This window comes from Paramisgurnus dabryanus, chromosome 21 (genome assembly GCF_030506205.2).
Source record: "Paramisgurnus dabryanus chromosome 21, PD_genome_1.1, whole genome shotgun sequence".
Taxonomy (NCBI): Eukaryota; Metazoa; Chordata; class Actinopteri; order Cypriniformes; family Cobitidae; genus Paramisgurnus; species Paramisgurnus dabryanus.
Window position 1 is genome coordinate 11387550 of NC_133357.1, and position 25873 is coordinate 11413422.

A 25873-nucleotide genomic window follows, 5' to 3' on the forward strand; every position below is an offset into this window, starting at 1 on the left:
AATGTCTTACCAAATGCAAATTTGATGATTTGCGAGAGTAGATTACACACAAAGTCAATCCAAAGATGCGAATACGCGTGTGGGGATGCGAAATGGGCAGTGCGATTGCGGCGAATACATGCGCTATTCGGCCTCAAGCTCATCTTTGTGCAAGTTAAAAAATATTCAACTCATGCAAAAAACTTGCATGACACGGAGTTAAATAATCCAGGCAAGTAATCTAGAGCAAGGAACGTGATGCTTCGCATTTGGTGTGTAGGCAGCATTAAGAGCTATAGTCTTTTTTAAAATAGTCCCGTATTAGAATAAAAGATGCAAAAAAGAGATGAGCATCACTTCCATTTTCCTGGTGCACTGGTTCACTATGCCAAACAGCCAATCACAATGATCCAACATCTAGGCAAGCTCCATCACCGATTCGACACTCAGAACCTGCCCGACCACCGACCGTCAGCTTGGTGTGTCCCTAGCTTCATACCTAAACTCAATTGTGTCGTTTTTGTTTGTTTGCTTGCTCACCAGGAGGAAACTCCAGGACCGCTATGGTTGCTGCTTTGAGCCCTGCTGATATTAACTATGATGAAACTCTCAGCACACTCCGGTAAGATTTCACTTGCTGTGCTCAGTCCAACTCAACGTCATTGTGTCCACTGTTACTCACCATCCTTGTTTGTGATGTGCTGTAATAAGTCTCTCCTAAGGCAAGACTTTCTAGTTTTAGTTTTCTAGTGATAACTCGCAACATAAAGGTTATAGGTTTGATTCCCAAGCAATGCACACTCAAAATGTATAGCTTGAATGCATTGCATGTCGTGTTGGTTAAAATTACCTTCCAAATGTTTGTTGTGCATGTAAATATAACGTTCATAAATGTATTTTTTGTTTATACAGATACGCTGATAGGGCCAAGCAGATTAAGTGCAATGCTGTCATCAACGAAGATCCCAACGCCAAACTGGTGCGTGAGCTTAAAGATGAGGTACTCCGGCTGAAGGACCTCCTCCGTGCCCAGGGTCTTGGGGACATTCTGGACAGTAAGTCAAATCACAGCACCCCCGATGGCCAAAGCTAGACAAATACAAGGTCTCGTTCAGTGCCCACAAGTGGCAAATTCTTCAGCTTTGATCTTACAGAGTCTGTGTTGTCCTGTGTTGTTATTCCCACTGTGTTATCATGTGATTAAGATGTTTGCTGTTTATGTACAGCTTGATATTGCATTCTGATGACCTTTAACAAGACTGTTTTACAACATACTCTTTCCAAGTACGCAAATGTGAATACTTTGCCGTTGCATTGCAAGGATGCCCTCCAAAACAAAAATTTTTGACTCATGTGCCTACATTGAGGATACACTTGCATAACATTATTAATAGCGCTTTGATACATTTCACAATGCAAGGAGGCATGAAATGAAGTCCGTACAACTGGAAACGCCTGCGTTTGTGTACTTGCGTAGAGTACGTTTCTGTGTTATGATGAGTTACACACAATACGTCAAGTATAACCACACATCTGCATGCCAGCTGTTGTGTAAAGTCATGTTTCCATCTCATGTTTGTTCTCAAGTCTAAGTCTAATCTAACTACCTCCCTCAGTCATTCCTTTACTAGTCCTTTCAACTTTTTCCTGTTCTTCCTCCTTCCCTTCAGTCGATCCGATGGAGGATGATTGCCTTGGAAGTGGAAGCAAATGTGTGTATACGAGCAACAGGATCGCATTCTCTCTTTTTCTCTGCTCGCTAACAGTAGCTTGTTTCTTGCTTTTTGCCCCTTTTGAAATACAAACATGCTGGCTCTGCATGCCTCCGTTTTTTTATGGCTGAAGCTTGAGATGCAAGGAATCCCAGACAAATTTAGGGATAGCATGGGCGGGGTTTGGGTAGCGTGCCGTTTGCAGGCTTTGAGCTTTGATAGACCGTCTGGGATGGCGCAGTTTTATTGCCGGGTATTTTTTTATATACTCCCAAACCACAGACCTAATAGACTTCATCTGGAAGCATTTAAAGGAATAGTACACACAAAAATGCAATAGGTAGGCCAAATGTTGTTCTAATCCGGTAGTATTTTTTTGCACCGTGAAAGACAAAATGAAACGAATCTTTGACACTTTGCCTATTTTTATTGAACATAAAAAGTCTCCTGAATCCATATGATAAGATTGTCTGTTATGAACTTCAGTTTGTGTTTTCATGTGGCTTTAAAAGTGCACTTTGCGTTTTTGATTTCACGTGGGTTAAATTGTTGATTTGTGGGTGAACTATGCCTTTAATGTCACGTTTCCTTTAATCTCCAACATTTGTTGTCCCTTATCGTCTCTCTTTCTTCTCCCAGTAAAGGTGTTGTGTTTAACTATTTATTGCAGGTCACGATATTCACGATGTTAAAGCATTACTATGTTTACAAACTGAAGCGTTGAGCTTTCGGAAAAAAGGTGCATGTTTTTATCATCTTATGTTTCCAGAATAGATTTGCAGTGGTAGCTTTTGGCCATGCAGTGTAGGAATACCGTAGACTTACCTATATTCAGTATTTCTACATAGATTTAGTTTGTATTTTGCCCTCATTGCACCTGTGTCTCCTTCCTTTCCCTGATATTCTCCATATCTTCTTATACACGCTGTGTTTCTCTTTTGAAAGCTTCAGAAGCAAAAAACGTCCAAATCAGAATTCAGTCGACTGTTGTTTTTTTCAGTCTGTCTGGGAGTTCTTGGTATGCACAGAGAGATGAATACACAATGTGCTTTGGATCGCTACAACCATTTTGCTCTGAGAGTTTTTATTTTACTGAAATGCGTGACGTGGTCTGTGTGGCTTCAGCCGCATCATCTGAACGCGGTAGTATTGAAATGCATCACTGCAATGCCGCCATGCCGACCTAGTTGCTTCAGGAGAGTTTTTTTCAGATGAATGAAAATCATGCAGAAGAAAACTCACACTAAAGCATGCTGGGAGAGGTTTTGTAACCTTCAGTCCCTATAGGTGTACCAGAGGTTTTTTTTGGAAAGCGTTCTGATATTTTGAATGATTGGCTGGTGTGAAGATGTTAAAACATTTTAGCCTGCATGTTTTATGCAGCTCTTCCATTCCCCCTTTAAACATCTTTTCTCTTTGTCATCTGAGAAGGGATGCCAGTTTTCACCCAGGTCAAAATCAAGTCCATAAAGAAATGATTATGTTCACTTAAAGCGCATATTTATTATATAATTTTAAACTTTGATAAATGCAATTCATAATCGGCATGCATGTCTAAATACTTTTAAAACAAAGTTTACCCGAGGACATATTAAGACTTGTTCTCAGAGAATTTATCTTGAATCAATATGAAACCGCATTCACACCCCATTATTTCCGTTTTCTGACACACATAAGAATGAAGGAGGATATTAAAGTGAGGCAAAAATATAAATTGATTGGATTGTAAAACATTGGTGTTTCATACCAAATTAAGGCAGACCTGAATATTGAACTACATGTCTAAATAACTATTTGGTTAGTGGTTGACATTTTAATAGCCCATGTGAGCTAGCTGCTTCGGCGGAAAGAGAAATTAGTTTCAGAAGCAAAGCAAATTATTGCAATTTTGATTTCATTTGAAGATTGCAAAAATGTACTTTTATCTTTTAAAGTGAAAACTTATAAATAATTCACACATAAAACCTGAAACTAAAAGGCCGTCCACAATTTAACGCTAACCATAGCGTTACCTATAATGATAACTATATTAGCGTCTACGCCACCGGACGATAACGACAACTTGATGATAATTCGCTCGGGATGCGCAGTACTCGCACAAATCATTTACCTTTAATGGCATTAACTAATATTGATTATTTCCTTCAAAGGGGCCATGGCACAAGACTTTTTTTAAGTTGTCAAATAAATCTTTGGTGTCACATATATGAAGTTTTAGCTCAAAATATCATATAAATAATTTATTTGTTGATCTTTTTCACATTTTCTAGGTTGATAGAAGCACTGGGGACCTAATCATAGCACTTAGCACATAGCACATTTTTAAAGGTAATAAATGTATACATTAGAGATACATCAATATATCGCCTAATAATCGGTATAAGGCAATATAAGCTTTTGCAAAAACGAAATGAAAACGGACGATAATCATGGGAGAAATATCCTGTTAATCAAAAGAGACCAGAAAAATGCAATGAACTTCAGCTCTATATATAGAAAATTTAAAGAAACAGCACTAGTTCAATGTTGTTCAATCTTAAATATTAATGGTCAATAAATGAATTACATTCAGAAAGAATAGAAATCTTTAGAATTTAGTTAATGCAAGGGAATATAACACCAAACTATCGACATTGCAATCTGTATCAGTCTAAATAATCAGCTTTTTTTATCTGTAGAAAAATTTTTACATTTTTTTTACAATTTTATTTTAGTATAAATATGCTAGTAAACTGAAAACAAGTCTTGACAACAAGTACTGATTTATAATTGGATAACTACAGTTGTAGTGTGGCACATCTAAACAAGCTTATTGAACAACCTGGTGTGTAAACTCCTGCCCTGTGTATCTTGTCTGTCTTGACTTGCTTGTTTGTTTTAATCCTTCGATGTGAACTCTGTGTCTTACATGGCTCTTTCCTCCTCTTTCTTCTTTCTCTCCCTTTTTCTCTCTTTTGTGCTTCTCACGTTTCTGTTTCCATCATTTCTGCTTCACTTTCCTCCTCGTGTTTGTCTCTCCTCTGTGGCTCAGACCTGAAAGATATACACAACAATAAGCATAGATACTTGCTTGCCTCAGAGAACCAACGGCCTGGCCATTTCTCCACAGCACCTATGGGCTGCCTGACAGCTTCTCCGTCCTCCGGGTCTTTGTGCAGTCAAGTAGGTCTACAGTCTGTTTCCAGCATCCAGGAACGCATCATGTCTACGCCGGGTGGAGAGGAGGCCATCGAGAGGCTAAAGGTACATCTCCAAATGACAAAAAGAGAAGTCAAGGGTTTAAATGAATAATCGTTTCCTGGCATTGCAGACATTTCCTCTTGAATTAATGAAAATTGAGATTATAAAGGTGCTTCAGGAAACCGGTGACCTTTTATGTTTGCAGTGCTCCACTAATAATGATTTGCATATTTCTCATACATATGCATGTTCTGTTCTGGATCACCATGGTTACCTGGGAGGTATTTAAATGGCATCCTGAATTAACGTGCTTTCGTTCTGACAACTGTTTTAATGTGATATTTGATAAACCAGCTGTTTGTCAAGTAAACAAATCGAAATGTGCAGTTTAAAGGGATTTCTACAAAGTTATTATTAACATGAAAAGAAATATACAGTCTGTCTGTATTAAAACAGTTTGTACATTAAGCAAACATACACTCCATCCAAACACGTAAAAAATTTAAATAAAAGTTAAGCGAACAGCACAGTGTAGTGAATAATTAGAAATGGCAAATAATAATGGAGTGTAAAATGAAATTACTTGATACAAAAAATGTGTTTCTGTTATGTTTATAACACTCTGTCCTAAACCGATTTGACGTGACATGCGATAACAGATATCTTTTCGATATTAATCGTAGTTTTTGTCGTAACCTGCCACAACACTGTTAAATTTAGAAACGTTTTTTTATTTCTGCGATGTCGCGACTAGGGATGCTAAACAATTAATCGCGATTAATCGTTAGCAGAATTAAAGTTTTTGTTTACATCACATATGTGTGTAAACTGTGTATAATAAATATGTATATATATAAATATGAACACATTCATGTATAATTTTAAGAAAAAAAAGTATATATTAAGTATTTATATTTATATATAACATAAATTATACATAAATATACAAATGTATATACACATGTAAACTTTTCTAAAACATATACATGCATGTGTGTACATTTATTTATACAAATTTATTATACACAGTTCACACACACATATGATGTAAACAAAAACTTTTATTCTGCTAAAGATTAATCGCGATTAATTGTTTAGCATCCCTAGTCGCGACAGTGATCTCAAGTTCTGCACATTATAAATATTAATCATAAAACGTAAAAAAATCTGGACATACTGTCCGTGACGTCACCCATTGGTTTGTGAAGAGCATTTTTGAAACCTTAAAGTAGATGTTGCCTGCCGTCTCCATTTTGGTCATGCGTTACCGCGCATCACTTGAACAACCGAAAATGGTTAAAGAGGTGGGACATGGGTGAAGCTGAGGTGGCTGTTTGCTGAAACTACACCCGCCTAGCTCGATTCTAGTGACAGCGTTGACTGTTCAACCGTCACTCAAGTGGCCACACCCTAAATTATGCAGAGCTTTAAGGCTGTATAAAATTTAAACTGAGTCACAAAAACATTCACCCTCCTCACAGTTGTCATCAAGGTCAAAATTAGCTATATAGACCAAAAAACACTTTTTGTTCCAGGCTGTAAACATATTATTTTCTACTGTAAAGTTGGTTATTTTAACATGGAGGTCTATGGGAATTGACTCCATTTTGGAGCCTGCCTCTAGCGGCCAGTCGATGAATTGCAGTTTAAGTCACTTCCGTATTGGCTTCATCAGAAAGATCGGAAGGTTGCCCCTCAGGAGAGACACGTTTAAAAGCAAAAATATATAAGATGTTGCACAAGAAAAGACATAAAAACTAGAGGGATGCATTTCTGTATATGTGTGCGTTTTGCATAAAACAGAACAAATCTCAAACAGAGCAAAACTGTTCTGATTTGCTGTGTTTAGGGATAGATTGCAACCCGCTACGTCCCTGTTTCACGTTCAGTATGGATAGACAAATTGCCCATCTTTGGTATCATATCACGTCACGTCTGGTTAGGACACTGTGTAATAGGACTTATACGCCAAAGATTCACCTTATTAAAGAGAGAGAAAGAGGGAGGGAGAGTATACGTGGCTAGAGCCTTTAGTTTCCATGGTTACAGCAAGTGAATCTCAGCCGTGACGTCAACCTACGACGCAGTTCAGGAGGATATTGGACAAAAATAGATTTGTTCTTTGTGTATATGCCAGAAATATGACTCTATATTCAGATACAAGTGCATCTTTTACCTCAGGTATCATAATGGGATGAGATGTCTGGTTAAACTTACAATGTGTCTAATTTTTGGTATGCAGGTCATTTCATGTTCGCTTTCCAGCCACGGCACAAAATATGTTTTTTTTTTTTTGGCAACGTTAGACAATAAACTCTCAGATTCAAAGGTAAGAGAGCTGTCACTGGGGTGGTACCTTTTTAAAAGTACACCTGACCTTACCTAAAAGGGTGAATAGTAGTTCCTCAAAAGGAAACCGATCTGTATTTAAATAATATGGACCTTTCCTAAACGATACAGTCCCAGTTACAGCTGTTATACCTTTTATTTAAATTTGGAATTTGCAGAAATAGCTGTCCATAACCCATCATAGTCACTTGTACAATTGGGTGATTCTCACGAAATCCAGATTTAGAAGGTGTCCTAGCATCAGAATTTTTAAAAAGCCCTTGAAGCCAATTATTATTTGCACATATAAGATTAAGGTCAGAACTTACTATAACCATTATTTTTAAAGGATTTAAAAAATATTTCCTATAGAATTATTTAATTTTTTTTAAATGATCATTATCAAAAATTATCATTACCGCAACATGATATTACATTAAATATATGCATTTACAAACTCATGTTTTGGTAATGAGAACTAAAAATTGTCTACTTGTACTATGACAAACAAAATTTCAATTTTTATCTGGAGAGAAAAAATAAGAACTGCTTACCTGGTAGCCATCTTGAGTGTCACAGTCAATTATGTCCCTTCCAACATTTTTTATAAATGTTAGTTCCTTGAGGGCTTAAACAATGATCGAAAATTGTTGCGGAGGATGAGAAAATTAGTCTTGGACACATTTATATTCCTTGTTATTGTCTTTACATTTACCAATGATCACCAAACATCACATGTTTCTTTACTGTAAATTTTTATAGTATAACATGCACTGAAGCTTTTTATTTTTTAGATTTTTTAATTATAAATATATCCATGTCAAAGAACCCAAATCCAGTCATGGACACGTTGCTGTAATGAAAATGTTACCCTTAAATGTGGAAAAAACAACCAAATTGTTTGATATTATTTGAAATTATGTGCAAAATAGTACGTGAAGAGATGTTTGTAACTGTATGCTTCTTATTTTTTTGATACTCTTACTTTATATTTACTTTTTTATCAAAATGTTTCATGACAGCTCATAAGTCTAATTTTGCGAGAATCACCCACTTACAGATATCAAAATAATTAAAAACTGGTCTGGGTTTTATTGTTAGCCCTGAGTTGGCATTATATTAAAGCTTTTTCCTTAAAAGATGCATTTTGTACATTTATAATGGCATATTATGGTAATGATCTGTTTCTAACAGCGTGCCTTTGTCATGATCTGTTTTTTAGAAAAATCAATGCATGTTTAAGTTGAGATCTTACAGTGTTACTTGCTAGAAGAACAGATGGCAGGGGTGTTAACCCTTTTAGGAAGGATTTAGGGGGAGCTTCCTGTTGCTCAGGCCAGATGCTTCCGTTTTTCCTTACATCCAAAGACAATAAGAGCCAGACATAATAGAGGCACGTTTAAAGTTAAAACGTTTAAGTAAACCGTATTTACTGCTCTTTACCCCACAGTCTGTTGTTTTATTGCTCCCAAACGTATGACCCTGTCTCGTTCTCTTTAAACCAAATATCAATGAATTTGCTATGTAACCCTGAAATTTATGACCTGCTCAAAACTTGTCATATATGACTGAAAACAAAAGCTCACTACATTAAAACCATAATAAGCTTCTTGGCATTACACAAGTCAAGCAGATTACAATGGCAGGTTTGAGGAAAAGCCAATCTGGTACAGACATTTTGCCCACTAAAGGTCTTGCATACTTTGTGCTACGGACAGGCTGTTTCATTTTCTTGAGATCAGATGATTTTCGACTGGTAGGTGATAAAATAGTTGGAAAAAAATCTCATAGACCTACACTGATCTTTATTTGTGGTTCTGCAGGAGTCAGAGAAGATCATAGCTGAGCTGAATGAGACCTGGGAGGAGAAGCTCAGGAAGACCGAGGCCATCCGTATGGAGAGGTCAGTGAGGGTCTGGGTGCCATCTGGCTCCCTTCCTATTGTCCCTGTGGCCGTGCCCATCATGCCTATATGTAGAGTGTCTGCTATGTGCCCTCATGTTCAGCTGGTGCCTGCCTGTACCAGACACAGCTCAGCTGTGAAATCTCGCCCAAATCAAATGCACATTCATATCACATCAGGTCATAACTCTCACAGACACACTTGGTCATCTTACCATACCAGAAATTTAAGCCCTGTCATACAAGAAGTATTTTACTCCCAAAATTACATTGTGAATGCAGTATAAAAAATGTTTTGTCCAGATGTATTGGTTATTTCATATTCCTGGTTTTTGTCTTCCCTCAGAGAAGCGCTTCTTGCAGAGATGGGTGTGGCCATAAGAGAGGATGGGGGAACCCTGGGTGTCTTCTCTCCTAAAAAGGTAAACAAATTTTCACCGCGCTATCTGCATCAGTCCCTTTCTTCTCACATCATCCTGAGTCTTTGTCTTTCATCACATTTCATCATTGATCACTCTTCTTTATTCTTTTACTGCGTTGATGCCTTTGGCAATGGATTTCTTTGTAGTTTGGTCCTGATAGGCCAACATCACTGTCAGTCGAAGACTTTAGTGTTTATTTTTCAAATCAGGTTTGTGGAGTTTCCTGAGATACCTTTTTAGGTAACACTTTACTTAAAGGGGTTTTCATAAGACATGACACATTCATAATCATGATATGACACGTGCTTTGAACATGAAGGAGATTTTATGCACGTTTATGACAGCTGTCATTAAGTGTCATTCGTTCAGTTATGTCATTTTTAATGCAAAGATGACATTGTTTGACATGTCTTTGTTATGAAAACTTGACATTAACCAATAAATCATAACTTTTCATGACAACTTGACATTACCAAGACAACATAACTGACCACTTTTTACCAGTGATACAAATTGAATTTGTCATTAAAATGTCATTAAGTGTTAATACTCTGTCATATAGTTTTATAACAGCATCATAAATATTTTTCTTGACCTCAACTACAGTGGTACAAATATAATTTGTCATTAAAATTTCATTAAGTGTTAATACTTTGTCAAATAGTTTTATAACAACATCATGAATATTATTCAGTTCATAATGTTTTTTATTTTTAATTTTTTTATTTCAATAATAATAATAATTCAAATTTATAAAATTATATTTTATTGCATTTGGAAAACTGATTCACCTAAAATTAAATGAAAAGGGTACATTAATGGGTAAAGCCATGCAGCGTTGGGTCCATATCGCTGCAAAGTTAACTACGTTCAATTAAATTGATTAAATGTTTTGTTCATTTTTTGTTAGTTGTCAGTTTTTGTATTGTGCACATACATAAAGTTAAGTTTAATATTTTGATGTGTCTGTTGCATTTTGTTAAGGTATTTAAAATTATTTGACACAGTATTAACACTAAATGACATTTAAATGACAGTTTAATGTAATGTTAACCCATAAAGCTAGGTAGTTTCTTAAGTATGGTAATTGTTCTGCTATGTCAAGTTTAAGACAGATTTATGACAAGTTATGATATATGGTTTATGTCAGGTTTTCATAACAAAGACAATTCAAATTAGGGATGCACCGATACTGGTATCAGGTATCGGCCTCGATACCACATTTTCTAAAGTGCTCATTAAAAGTCCCCCGATACCTAGAAACGATACCACGGTTTGAGAATTGTCTATGTTTGAGCGGTGTGTAAGGGGTTAATGCCTCTTGTGTTGTCCAAAGGGGCAGAGTTTACAACTAACTGGAAAACTAGTCCTTTGTTTTTTTGTTAAATTATATGACTAAAGCTGTTACCTGTAAATTTAAATCATGTTTTTTTATTAAGTACTCGGTATCGGTATCGGCAAGTACTGAAATGCAAGTACTCATACTCGTACTCGTATTCCAAAAAAGTGGTATCGGTGCATCCCTAATTCAAATAATGACATCATGGCATTAAAATTTACATAATTGAACAAATGACATTTAATGACAGTTGTCATAAAAGTGCATAAAACTTTCTTCATGTTCATAACATGTGTCATGTCATGATTATGAAGGTGTCATGTCAGTCTTATGAACACCCCTGTAAGTAAAGTGTTACCCATTTTTAGAGTAACTTTGTCATAACAAGACAATATTAATAGAAATAGTTCCTGTAGAAAAGTCCTAGTTATAGATTTGTGAATATTTGTACTGTTAACTGTAGTTTCAACTAGTACCTTTTAGTGTACAAGACAAATGACAAACAACATTTCATGTATGCGGTAATTAATTTCTTGGTGTAGTTAATGACATGATTCTCCATAGCGGATGTAGATCAGCTATATTTCATATGACAAAAAGAGGAATCGGTTTTTCCAAATCCTTGGGCAAATGGACAACTACAGTTACTGAAACATTTAGTGATAGACTGCTATTCAGATAATGAAATAAAGCCGTTTGGTAAGACTGATGACAGCATCTGGAATCTTCGGGCACTGTGCTTTCTCCCGTGTGCGTCAGAAAGCTGTCATTAGTTCAAATTGCCAGCACCATTAACAATAATCACATTATGTGTTCAAGGGAAAAACACTCAAGGACATCAACACTTGCCTCTTGTACAACCCCACTCAAGAGCTCTCTTCTGTCATTTTTTAGTCTCCATATTTATTTGTCTATGACATCTTTTTGTTTTTTGCTACCTGTCAAAAGCTATTCGCAGAAAGGCCGTGTGAACTCTATACTGACTTTAATGGGGTGTTTTCTCCCAAAAAGGTTGGTCATGTAGTGTTAGATTGTGACGTGTCGTAGTTTTAAAGCCCCAAAGTTAAATCCTAAATTTGTTTTTTTTATCTGATATTGCTATTAGTCTAACCGCAGATGTTGTGCCATTCGAATCATTTCATGTTGTTTTGAGGATCTCACTGACCCCGTTTTCTCTACAGACACCTCACCTGGTGAATCTTAATGAAGATCCTTTGATGTCAGAATGTCTGCTCTATTATATCAAAGATGGAATAACAAGGTATGAAAGCATGTCCGTCAATATCAGATGTTTTATGTTCTGTATGCTACATTGACTCGTCTCCAGTGTTTTTAGCGTATACACAGGTTCTTGAAATCCTTGCATATTTGTAAATCTGGGGGAAAAATTCCCAGCCCTGGGAATTTTTTGAAAATATACATAGATAGATACAGGTCATTGAAAGTGCTTGAATCTATTTTATGCAAGAAGTTTTCTGGAAAAAAAATTCATATTATTCCCTGTGTAGTGTAGGATAATATCATAAAAATTCTAGACTTTTTAAGCACACGTGCTAAACTGTTCGCTTTAAATGCTTATATCTTCTGTATGCGAATGTTGATTCATACCAAAATGCTTTTTTGTATAGTCGTGTTTGACACATGAAAACGTCTCGGCCTACGTATGTAACTGTTGTTCCCTGAGAAGGGAACGAGACGCTGCGTCTCCCTTGCCATACTTCCTGCGTCCCTGTAACACCGTCTTTGGCAATATTTCAGATAGCGATATACTTCCTGGCTCCTGCATCACCCTGTCTTTGTCTTTAAGCATCACCATTGGTTGAAATTTGATATACACATTCAGACGCACTTCCCCCTGGAGGCGTCCCCAAAGTGTCACCGCAGTGACCCAGCGCGAGTTCCCTCGAAAGGGAACTGTAACAATGTATCTTATAAGGTAACACAATGTAACCTTGCTCTCACTTGAAATGTGTCCCCACATTTAGTCCTTGAATTTGAGGGTATTCGACCTGGAAAGTCCTTGAAAGGTCCTTGAATTTGAAGTGAACTAAGGTGTGGGAACCCTGAGTGATGTTTGATCTTAGGACTTTGTCTGCTATGCATTACCTACATTTGACGAGCACTTTTATTCAAAGCAACTTCAATTTTTTCGGAACATGCATCCCATGGGAATTGCACCCATGGTTAAGCTACAGCAGCTCTTAAAGTCAGATCTTAAGTCTGAAGTATGGTCCATTTTTTTATGCGAGGGTTGGCGTACAGTGCACGTGGTGCAATTTCCGTCATCAGAAAAGTGTGCGCGTACTGTAGCGCATCGCCTGATTTTTGAAAGCTTTTTTGAAACATTGTATGCTTAGGTCGTGCATGTGTGCACAGGAGTATATAGTCGTGTATGTCAAATGAACTGCTTTTTAAGGAAGCACTTTTCAATGCACTGTGCACGCACGCTCATGTATTGCATAAAAAACACGAGGCTTTAGGGTCACACCGTTCACATGGTGCAACAGTAAGAAAAAGCAAAAGTACCGCCTGCTAAAAGATCTGGGCCTATGTTAGAGGATTTTTTGTAATAGTTGAGATGGATGTCTTTTGTTTGACAGGGTGGGTCAGGCAGATGCAGAAAGAAGACAGGACATCGTTCTGAGCGGAGCACACATAAAGGAAGAACACTGTATCTTCCGCAGTGAGAGGAACGCCAATGGAAATGGTTAGATCAAGCTTACATTATCCCGACTGCTATCTTCCTTGTTAATCAGACTGAATTTTAACTGTTGATGACACAAAAAACAGATATTGGTTTGGAGCTAATGGCTCCTCTGCTGTTTCTATAGTGATCGTCACATTGGAACCCTGTGAAGGATCTGAAACATATGTCAACGGCAAACGTGTGAATTCGGCAGTCCAGCTGCGCTCAGGTGAGTCACTGACAGCTACAGCAGGTCGAATTGTAAAAATGATCAGTTTTTTATTTCTGCTATGTGAGACTGTATATTACAGTGTGTCAATTAAGGTATACATACCTACTTGTTCTTCAGGTAACCGGATTATCATGGGAAAGAACCACGTGTTCCGGTTTAACCACCCCGAACAGGCTCGCGCTGAGCGTGAGAAAACCCCGACAGCTGAGACCCCCGTGGAGCCGGTCGACTGGACCTTTGCCCAAAGAGAACTGCTGGAGAAACAGGGTATCGACATGAAGCAAGAGATGGAGAAAAGGTACTAAAGTCCAAATGGGATTTTAAAGCGGCAGTTTTTCCTGCGTTTTAAAAGCTTTGATTGTCTTTACGGTGCACAACATAACATGTTCATGTTTCGTGTGTAAAAAAAACACATAATTTTTTACACAATTTACCTATCTGTATAGCGCTGTATTCACTGTCCTAAAAACTGGCTGATGTCTTCCTTGTTCTATGAAGTCTTTCCTTTAAAAATATGTAATGAGTTCTGATTGTGTAGTTTGTTTAGTGTGGTGTGATCGTACAGCAGCTTAGCTTAGCCAGAGCCATTTAAGTTTAGCTGGTGACTGAAGTATCCCTGTCGGCGAAGGTTAGTCAAAAACTCTTATATTGACGTCATATATCCAGGAAATAGAGCACTGCAGTACAAACCAGCCATTCGCAGTAAGCTTTAAAAGCAAATTATGTTAAAGAAAATATATCAGTTGGCATTGAACTTTGAGCTTTATAATTTTGCAGGCATTATTTATGCTCAAACAGCAATCTTACACACCAGCTAAAGTTTGAAAAATGGGATCACGAAAACGTCCCCTTTAATAGCAGTACAAAGCTTCACGGACATAATTTGAAGGATTGTGTTGATTTATTGCAAAAAATTATTTCAGACTTATTCCTTGAAACCTCTTTTTTTTAATTACAGGTTAAAAATAAAGTACATCATGTAAGTTGTACAAAAAATGTGGGTCGTTTTAATTCAAGGTTGGGTCAAATATGGTCAAAACCCACCAAGGGTTGAAACAAACCTGCATTTTTAGTGTATTCTAAAAATTAATTCAATTTTATTTTATTTATTTATTTACCGCTTTTCACAATTGTTAAATAGATGCAGGTGAAAACACCCCCCAAAAAAATCGATGGACAACATAAGCAGCACAATAAAGCGGCTAAGATTAAACCGCACTGGCGAGCGTAGTAATAATGTGATGTATAGAAGTGGGTGCTAAGTTAAGCCAATGTCAGCTGAGTCCCTAGGGGTTGAAAAAAAACCCTAAGAAAAATAAAATAGCTGATTTTATAAAGGATGTTATTATACAGGGCTCAACGCAAATCATTTTTTATACTTGCCCGGTCGGGCCAGTGGTTCAGGTTTTCACTTGCCCTGCCAAAATTTTCACTGGCCCCAATAAAAAAATTTCAGTGTCTATCACATATTTAAAAATAATAATTCAAAAGTCAAATATAATTGTATACAACAGACATGTTCCAACGAAAAACTTTTCTGCTTTACTTGTAAACTGACAGCAAACTGTGCAAAATATTGCATAATTTCTTTCGTCGTGTTTTACCCAAGTAAATGTCTGCTTCCAAGATGTTAAATTATATATATATTGATGAAAATATATTTTAGTGACTGAGGGTGATGCACTGGCCCGATTGGGAAAGTGACAATACTTTTTACTGGCCCGAACGTCTCTCACGCTTTCCCCGGGCAAAAGGGCAGTCCTTTATGTTGAGCCCTGTTATATAATAGATACTCATTTAAACAATTTTATGGGATATATATATATATATACATATATATATACATATATATATATATATACATACAGTACTGTGCAAAAGTCTTAGACCACCAGACTTCTTGTTTTAGAAGTTTAATGTCCATCCATATTTATTTTTCAATCTATTTTATTAAGATACAAACAGAAAATACAGGAAATATGTACAATTTTTTTTTTCAGGACTAAATGTCTTAAGGCATCGTCTGTGTTTAGTGTGACCTCTCTTGGCCCTAAACACATCTTGGGTGTTTTTGAGCAGAATGAAGTAAAAGGCTAATTTCTTTAAAATAAGAAATTAGATGTAATTTTATTTAGGTTTAAGAGATCCAGCAGTTTCCTGCTATTCCTCAAATGGAAGGGGATTTACCCTAAAAAGACTTTTGCACAGTACTGTATATATTACCCAGAATATTTTTAAGTGCAGCAGTGGTACAAATCCCAGCTAACTTATAGTTTAGGGTTGAATAGCCAACCAAAGCCAGCATGCACTGCAAAGTAAGAAGTCACCCACCAGCTACACAAGGCCAAATCTACATTTTTGTGAAGTTTAAGCTCTCACAGATGCTTGGTATGTGAACACATGAATTGTAAGAAGGATTATCTAGTGGTAAGAAAATACACTGAGGAGCTTTTTGATTCATTGGTTTCTCACTGTATTATATTCAGGCTAACCGAGATGGAGATCCTGTATAAGAAAGAGAAAGAAGAGGCGGACCAACTACTCGAACAACAGCGACTGGTAAGGCTGATTCTTTGTGCTTTCTATTTAGTTTGATACTCGTTTTCTTTTATTTTGTATATAGTGACGTGTTCTGTTGATTCAATTGGGCCTTAACTGTCCTCCCAAAATCAATTTTTTTCATTAGACTGAGGGGAAAGATGTGCCATATTCTTTTAAGAGAAATGGGCCAATAGTTTTCTACTTGCTCTGCTGAAGTCCAAGCAGCACTAATTCTGCACTCTTAGCTCTGACACCTTGAGACTTTTGTGTGTGTGTGTCTGTGTGTGAAAGAGAGAAGTACTTCTCCAAGTGCATGGCTGAATCTCTTTGCATGTAAACTGAATCCACACTGTCTGGATTGAGCTACCAGATGGCCTCCTTTGCTGATATGGACTGATTTTCAGTTTAATACAGCAAGGTTTTTTTTCTTCTTATAGATTTGAGAATATAACTTTGCAAAACAGCATTAGCAGAAGAAAACCAATTTGGCTTTTGTATTAGTAAGCATTCTTGTGTCAGTGAGTACTGATTATAATAATAATCGCCTTTCCTAGTTTATATATATTTAAATACTGACCATAATACTGTGTAGATCAAAATAGTCGACTATTTATGGGCCAAATGCTTAAAATTCCCATCACTATTTTGAATTAGGCACTGGATTGCCATGTAAATCGATGTAAAATTGGCCTTTCCTTGGTTAGTTCTGTTTGCTGCTTTTGCATGGTTTGTTTTTGTAGCATGTTTAACAGATTAATTTACAGGGTACCTATCACCCCCATTTTAGCATTTGTTGCTGAACGGTGTTCATAAGCAGATTTTATTTACCCGAGTAGATTTTGTTTGTCGGTTTTCTCAATGCAATTGCTGATATTTCCAATGCATTGTGGCCATAACCCAGATTTCTGCTGTAGTTGATGAAGGCTAGTGACAATGTGGTTTCTCATTGGTGTCTGTAGCTTTCATTTTGAGTTGATTTGGAGTAAGCGTCTGTGTCTGGCCGGACACAGAGGGCATGCTATAACACAGCTATCCATGCTGGGGTCTTAATCAGTGATGACAAGCTCTCCAATGCTCCGATGGTCTCATCCATAGAATCTCACATTACAGAACGACAGATATCCCACAATGCACCGATTACACATGATCACCAGCTGTCTCCTGTGTTATTTGACTGTGATTTTTGTATTGTCCTTTGTTTTCTTGAACTGGAAAATGAGAAACTGCATTTTCTCTCAACTAACCGCCTTAACTTAGTGGATGAAGTCAGTGCTTTTAACCACCTTGTAGCCTGTCCTTTCTCTTTTTCTTTACTGACCCGTATTAAACACGCAAGAGTCTAACCCACTGCTAGAGCTAAAACCTCTAAAAGCAAATCTTCTCTGTCAAGGACTTCTTATGAGGAATTGAAGCTTTGCTGCATGTCACTGAAGCATGTTTGGGGTGCAGCTTTTACTGAAGAGGATATCACGAATTTGAACCGTACAAAAAGAACGAAACCATCGTGACAACAAAAACAGCAGATCAGAGCAACATCTGTCCCCTTTTTGTTGGCATTTTTCTCATAATCATGACAGTCATGCCTTGCATTTACTTTTTATATAATGATATGCAATTTGGGAATTAATGTGTTAACTCGAATTAAATAAAATAAATGATAATTTTTTATTGAAGTTTATTAAAGTACATTAAACACATAAACATTTTCTGTATTTAATTGTTGATAATTTAAAGAGACATTACACTTTTTTTGAAAATATGCTCATTTTCCAGCTCCCCTAGAGTTGCGCAATGATATTACGCAGCGCCTGAAAATAGTGCCCTGCTATTGAAAGTAACCAAGGGGACTATTTTCGGGCAGTGCGAAATATCATTACACCTGTTGCAACCTTGTTACGGCAGGAAAGTCCTTGATTATTACGCCAGAATGAGAGTATAGTTCCTAATCACATCGGCCTAGAAAATCTTAACTTTTAATTTTCTGTCGGTCTTAGTACGCAATGTAACTACAGAAGAGTCAAGTTTTAAATAGGAAAAATATCCAAGCTCTGGTTATTTTTGAGCGCGATGCTAATGGTCTAATCAGATTCAATGGATTATGCTAAGCTATGCTAAAAGTGGTAGCGCCAGACCCGAACATCCGCTGAATTGATTCCAAAATGGTAAAAAACTCTAGGAGAGCTGGAAAATGAGCATATTTTCAAAAAAGTGGAGTGTCCCTTTAAACCTTTGGCTTTTACTGTAAAATCATTGTAAAGATTCACATACAATTTAAAAGTACTGTTTGTTCGATGTACATAATCATTATGATACATCAAAAGGGTACATATATAAGCTGCTTATTATGAAAGTTCACTTATCAAACTTTGTAGTGGTGCTTCTGCTTTCATCATAACTCATTATCGCAAAACATCAGCTCATATTTAGTGGTTCCCATTTTGCATATCACAACACTGTTCATTCTTTACAGAAAACATTCCTTTTGATTTGGATTTCCCTTTTTAATTTCCCATTTTGTTTTCGCACTCTTTTGGTTTGTTTCCTGTTTTGTTTACTCAAGGATGGAGATTCTGATAGTGGTGATGACTCTGATAAGAGATCGTGCGAGGAGAGCTGGAGACTCATCACCTCTTTGCGGGAGAAACTTCCTCCCAGCAAGCTCCAAACCATTGTCAAAAAGTGTGGCTTACCCAGCAGCGGTAAAAGACGGGAGCCGGTCAAAATGTACCAAATCCCCCAGCGTCGTCGCCTCACGAAGGACTCCAAATGGGTGACCATCTCGGATTTAAAGATCCAGGCAGTCAAAGAAATTTGCTACGAGGTGGCACTGAATGATTTCCGTCACACTCGTCAAGAGATTGAGGCTCTGGCCATAGTAAAAATGAAGGAACTGTGTGCTGCCTACAACAAGAAAGACCCAAATGAGCGAGACTCCTGGAGAGCCGTCGCCCGAGACGTGTGGGACACTGTAGGGGTTGGGGATGAACGAATTGAAGATGTCATAACCAATGGGCGAGGTATAAATGATATGGATGACCTGAAGGTACACATAGACAAATTGGAAGATATCTTGCAAGAGGTTAAAAAGCAGAACAACACGAAGGATGAAGAAATCCAAGCTCTCAGGAACAAGATGCTGAAGATGGAACAAGTGATCCCGCTGATCTCCAATGAGGCCCAGGAGAAACCCACTTGTGGTGGACCCATACGGGCCCGTAGTTCCAGCGAAGGTAGAGCTCCTGAGGACAAGCCTAATGGTGAACAAACTGAAGAGCAAGTGTCCAAGTTAATAGATGATGATTCTTCATTCCGACGTGGACGCATGCAGTGGATGCGCCAAGAGCAGATACGCCTGAAGAACCTCCAGCAACAAGAGATTTCCAAGCAGCTCCGCAGACAAAGCGGCCCCCACCGCTTCATCCCACCTGAAGACCGCAAGCTACGCTTTCCCTTCAAGAGTAACCCCAAACATCGCAACTCTTGGACCCCTGGCACTCATATCATCATTACAGACGAACAGGTCATTGAGTTAAAAGTTCCCAAAGAAGCAGTCCAGGAAGAGGAGTGCACAAGTGAAGAGGCAGAGCCCAGAGAACAGGTGCTACCCACAGTCCAATCTTACCATACCCTTCCCAATCCCATGGAACAACGTAGAAGCAAAGATCTGGAGCAAGGCCTCAGTCATAGACATAACCAAGGCCAAAAAGTTCACGAACGAAGCCGCAGTAACTCCTTCAACAGCAGCCAGCGATCCCCAGACACTGAGTCTTTGCAATCTTGGAACCGAAAGCCACCTCACCCCCAACAGGCTTTCTACCAGCCACGCAACAACCAAAACCAGCCTTATAACCATTATCCCCAACATCCCCAGCATCCACTGCCCTATCATTATAACAATATCGATCCCAGCAACCACTACCAGCAGTACCCACCCAATCAGCACCCGAACCACCATAGCAACTTTTACAACCCACCCCGCATGCGTAGGCAAATGTCTGCCCCAAATTTAAAGGGTGGTCGAGAAACCGCAGTGTGAGGGAACATACATGTACAGAACTATGACACTACAATTCACACTTCATGAGATTCATTACAGCATTGGACAGCTTGTCCCCATCAACTCTTGTTTTAAAAAATGTAACATGTTCTTGTTGTCATTTGGTGATCCAAATTGCATTGATTTGTCAGGAAAATACCACATTTCACGAGCGCCTCACATCAACATGATCCCCTATCCACGTTAGCTATGCAAATGGGTTGAAAGTCTAGCAATAAGTGGGCAGGTAAAAGATGTCCAAGCCACCACAACAGTGTTCTTCCACAGTGTTCTTGAACCTTAATGAATCAAATAATCATTTGATCAAAGTATTGTAAACTACAAGTATTTTGAGACGCACATCAATTCTTGATGTAGTATTAACTTTGTTTGAATTTGAACTTTGTATTGTGCTGTTTTTAGAGAATTTTGAAGATGCCACCACAGATTTTTAAAAATGCCCTACATTCACACTGATTTTTCTCAGTTAACATTGTTTTGCTGCTGGTTCTGACAGTCTAAGTAGATTAAAAGGGATAGTTCACCTAGAAATGAAAGTACTTTCATTTATTCACCATCCTGTTGTTTTAAACCTGTGTGAGTTTATTTATTCTGTTGAACTCAAAAGAAGATATGTTGATAAATGATGGTACTGTAAGCACAAAATTGACAGCACCCGTTGACTTTTCATTTTTGGGTGAACTATCCTTTAACCATTGAAGTGGGCAATAACCACTGCAACATTTCATAAAAACTGTACAATGGGAATTCTTAAAGGGACACCCCACTTTTTTTGAAAATAAACTTATTTTCCAGCTCCCCTAGAGTTCAATATTTGATCTTTACCGTTTTGGAATCCATTCAGCGGATCTCCGGGTCTGGCGGTACCACTTTTAGCATAGCTTAGCACAGTCCATTAGCATTGCGCTAAAAAATAACCAAAGAGTTTCGATATTTTTCCTATTTAAAACTTGACTCTTCGTATACTAAGACAGACGAAAAATTTAAATTTGCATTTTTTTTTTAAGCTGATATGACTAGGAACTATACTCTTATTCTGGTTTAATAATCAAGGACTTTGCTGCCGTAACATGGCTGCAGGAGGCGCAATGATATTATGCAGCAGCCGAAAGTATCTTTCAATAGCAGGGGACTATTTTGGGCACTGCGTAATATCATTGCGCCTCCTGCAGCCATGTTACGGCAGCAAAGTCCTTGATTATTAAACCAGAATAAGGGGCTGGACACACCAAAACTTTTAAACGAGGCTGAAAACGCCTTGAGGACGCCGAATGCCAGCTGTTTTTCAGCTGAGTGCCAGCTTTCTTCAGCTGAGCGCTTTGGTAGCATTGATACTTCAGCTGCGAGCCGGTTGGTTGCTGTGGTAATGTCCCGCCCCTCCTCCACTGTGATTGGGCGGCCGTGTGAGAACTGACATTGACGAGCGGAGCTTTTCTCCCAAAGTTGAATCTCTTTCAACTCTCGACGGTCAGCGCCGAGCGCGGAAAAACCGTCGAGCGCAAGTTTTCAGCGCGGAAAAAAACCGCTAGCTGCTGGCTTATTTGAAAAACGCCGAGCTTCCATTGGAAACAATTTAAAACATGCGCCGGCCGCGGGCGTAAAAGTTTTGGTGTACGCAACCCCTAAGAGTATAGTTCCTAGCCATATCTGCCTAGAAAATCACAACTTTTAATTTTCTGTCGGCCTTAGTACACGATGTAACTACAGAAGAGTCAAGTTTTAAATAGGAAAAATATAGAAACTCTTTGGTTATTTTTTTTACCGCAATGCTAATGGTCTAATCAGAGTCAATGGATTGTGCTAAGCTATACTAGCGCCAGACTTGGAGATCAGTTGAATGGATTCCAAAATGGTAAAAATCTAATGCTTAACCTAAGGGGAGCTGGAAAATAAGCCTATTTTCAAAAAAGTGGAGTGTCCCTTTAACGTTGAATCATTACTTGAATTTTAAGTTGTAGAAGTAGTATATTTACAATCATGTGCATTCAATGTGCATAGATAACGTATTCAAAAAATGCTGGAATCACAAGGTTAACAGCCTACATTTTATCTCCTTGAATGTTTTTAAACGCGTGTCATAGATGGAATTGACATTTTTACTGTTGCTTTTTATGTAAATCAATTGAGCACATGATGATTGGGGTCCCTGGGTTAGTTCTGTTTAATGGTAAATTAAATATGAACGCTGACAGCAAAGGTTTACCTTACTGCCCTATGTAAATGAGTAAAATACTATGGAGTGCTTTTAAAACGAAGTGCCTTAGTGTGTCATTAACGTAGCCTGTCAAAATGAAATTCACGCTTTATACTCGGCTCCTAAATATAAGAGCAATATATAAACAAAACACTAACACTGAATACTAAATTTAAATCTCTTTTTAATGCACAAACACCTTCCCCATTTATAACCCTAATGATAAAGTTTTGAGTAAAGACTCGGCTCAAACATGTCCATTAAGGCAGTTTAGGGAATGTTATTTAGAAACCCCATAAAAGACCTGCTTCAGAGAGTGCTTTGCATCTATTGTCTCTGTGCTGTCTGCTAGACTCTGATCCTCAATAGGGGGTGCAATCTGTTCCCACGGGATTGAGTCAGTGTTCTAGAACACTTGGCTGTTGATCTTCTTGACATGATTACAGTTGCGTTTATTTTCTGGTGTCTGCTACAAGCACATCCAATGGAACGACTCTAACAGGACTATTTTCATGGTTTCCAAGTCTCATTTTAAAACCTTGTAGATGAACTATGTGAGTTTTAGGGAGAGCCTTTATATTTGCTAGACAGGTGTATGATGCATAAAATGGATAACACTACACCAGTTGATTATTTAGTTTCACTTGAATTCACATCTTATGTAAGACCACTTAACGTTCCTCTTTTGAATTAAATTTACCACTGATTTTTCTTTACTCACAATCTTCTCTACTAATTATGTCCACATAGGGTTAATGTAGTTATACATTGTTAAACTGTACTTTCTTCCTCAACTAAATTTTGCACCTGTTTGCCTCAGCGCTCAAGTCTGACCCATTACTAGATCTGCATTACCAAAGCACATGTTCTAAAAATCTTTTCATCTCATCTGGCCAGAGCCAAGAGTTAGCCAACTAGGTCAGAAATTTCATGTCAGCACAGAACTTGAATGTTTTTGTTACCAGAAATACTGCCTTGTTTTCTATTTAAGCCCATTGGAAATGGTATAATGAACCATACTATTTGTGACCCTGGACCACAAAACCAGTCATAAGGGTCTTTTTTTAAGATTTATACATCATCTGAAAGCCGAATAAATAAGCTTTACAGTTGATGTATGTTTTGTTAGGATAGGTCAATATTTGGTTGAAATAAAGCTATTTGAGGGTGCAAAACAATAGGCTTTATGCCCAGCTGCACTACTTCCTGAACTTCAGCCAGCTCCTTGTTTCCTGTCTGCCATTATTGGACAAACTGATTAATCCAGGTGTGCCTGACCTCAGTAGTCACAAACAAACTGATTAATCCAGGTGTGCCTGACCTCAGTAGTCACAACAACAATAATCAGACACACCTGGATTAATCAGTTTGTTTGTAAATCTAAAATGCAAGCCAAACCAAAGCTCGGGTCTTAGGAGGTTAAAGGTGAAATTTTTCCATGTTAAAATATTATAATGCATTTTTTCTTATATTAAAGTATAATTGTTTTTGTTCAGTTTGGTAGTCCGACTAATGAAATATGAGAAGTTTATTACAGTCTTTATTTTTGCAATTCTGTTACACAAATGTGACCCTGGACCACAAAACCTGGTCTTGAGTAGCATCGGTATATTTGTAGCAAAAGCCAAAAATACATTGTACGGGTCAAATTTATAGATTTTGAAGTCAAAAATCACTAGCATATTAAGTAACAATCATGTTTCATAAAGATATTTTTTACATTTTTGCATCCTCAGATTGCAGGTTTTCAAATAGTTTTATCTTGGCCAAATACTGTCATATCCTAACAAACCATACATCAATGGAAACTTATTTACTTATAAACTCATGATGTATAAATCTCAATTTCAAAAATGTACTCATATAAGAGGTTTTGTGGCTTAGGGTCACAAATGGCATAGAAATAACACTTTTAGCATGATGTTAGCGTAGCACAGAAATAAGTCACTCAGATTTCTGTCATAACAAACTGCTTTAAAATCATTGCTTTATAAACTGACTAAATCTAGCTATACTAGCTATCTAAATTTCCCTTCTTGAATAAAGAACGTTACCATAACAGTCATGTATGGTGATATCCGGTGCTGCCAGCAACTTTTTACAACCACAAGTTGAGCTAAGGAAATGTATAAAGTCATTTTGACCCTTTATATTATGTTTGTTCAGTTTTTGTCTGTACACAATAGCAACATCAAGTGCCTCAAAATGGCCTCAAAATGTATTATAGTGTGTAGTTCTGGGAGGCATTTTTGTGCAACATGTGATCTTTAAGATCTGTTGATGGTTTACTAATAATGCTTTTACATTGTGAATATTGTTGAACGTCAAATTTCAAACAATGGCTGAAATAAAGTGGACAAGTTTGAAATGTAATGACTGTGTGCACTCTGAGCCAAATAACTTAAAATTACATTGCTTTAATACTGATTTAAAAAAAAAGTGGTCAGAAATGGTCCTTAGCTGTCACTGAGCTGGTACCCTTTCAAAACTACACCTTTGTACCTAAAGAGTTCATGTTACAGGGTTCCCACAGGTCCTTTAAATACGTGAACGTTTGTGAATCTGGGGGAAAAGTTTAAGGCCCTGGGAAGTTTTTGAAAATCTACATACATAGATACAGGTCATTGAAAGTGCTGGAATCTATTTTATGCAAGAAGTTTTCTGGAAAAAAATCCATATTATTCCCTGTGTAGTGTAGGATAATATCATAAAAAATCTAGACTTTTTAAGCACACGTGCTAAAATGTTTGCTTTAAATACTTATATCTTCTATATGTGAATGTTGATTCATACCAAAATGCTTTTTTGCATAGTTGTGTTTGACACATGAAAACGTCTCGGGTTACGTATGTAACTGTTGTTCCCTTAGAAGGGAACGAGACGCTGCGTCTCCGTGCCATACTTCCTGCGTCCCTGTAACACCGTCTTTGGCAATATTTCAGATAGCAATATACTTCCTGGCTCCTGCGTCACCCTGTCTTTGTCGTTAAGCCTCACCATTGGTTGAATTTGATATACACACATCGAAACGCACTTTCCCCTGGAGGCGTCCCCAAAGTGTCACTGCAGTGACGCAGCGCAAGTTCCCTCGAAAGGGAACTGTAACAATGTATATATAAGGTAACACGATGTAACCTTGCTCTCACTTGGAATGTCTCCCCACATTTAGTTCTTGAATTTAAGGGTATTGGACCTGGAAGTCCTTGAAAGGTCCTTGAATTTGAAGTTAACTAAGGTGTGGGAACCCTGATGTTAGTAGCTCAGAGGTACATATTGGTACCAAAGAGTGCATATTAGTACC

General features: G+C 37.7%; 1 protein-coding gene and 1 long non-coding RNA gene across 10 annotated transcripts in view; both read left to right on the plus strand.

Moving 5' to 3' along the window:
* Positions 1-25873, plus strand: part of kif1b (kinesin family member 1B) — a 90183-nt gene that overhangs the window by 35168 nt on the left and 29142 nt on the right. For 3 of the 9 annotated variants that reach the window (XM_065285563.1, XM_065285569.1, XM_065285564.1), the window contains 11 exons: positions 523-601; positions 892-1034; positions 1650-1691; positions 4723-4934; positions 9023-9102; positions 9448-9523; positions 12044-12123; positions 13463-13569; positions 13694-13777; positions 13898-14078; positions 16267-16339. In XM_065285563.1, the coding sequence (XP_065141635.1) occupies positions 523-601; positions 892-1034; positions 1650-1691; positions 4723-4934; positions 9023-9102; positions 9448-9523; positions 12044-12123; positions 13463-13569; positions 13694-13777; positions 13898-14078; positions 16267-16339 (1157 nt within the window). Of the gene's footprint in view, positions 1-522; positions 602-891; positions 1035-1649; positions 1692-4722; positions 4935-9022; positions 9103-9447; positions 9524-12043; positions 12124-13462; positions 13570-13693; positions 13778-13897; positions 14079-16266; positions 16340-18881; positions 21308-25873 lie in introns of those variants that run through there. The other 6 variants (XM_065285567.1, XM_065285568.1, XM_065285571.2 and 3 more) reach the window with 5 other exon arrangements.
* Positions 21537-24945, plus strand: LOC135775407 (uncharacterized). Its single transcript, XR_010543874.1, has 2 exons — positions 21537-23839; positions 23883-24945. It is a non-coding gene; the product is annotated as an uncharacterized lncRNA (long non-coding RNA).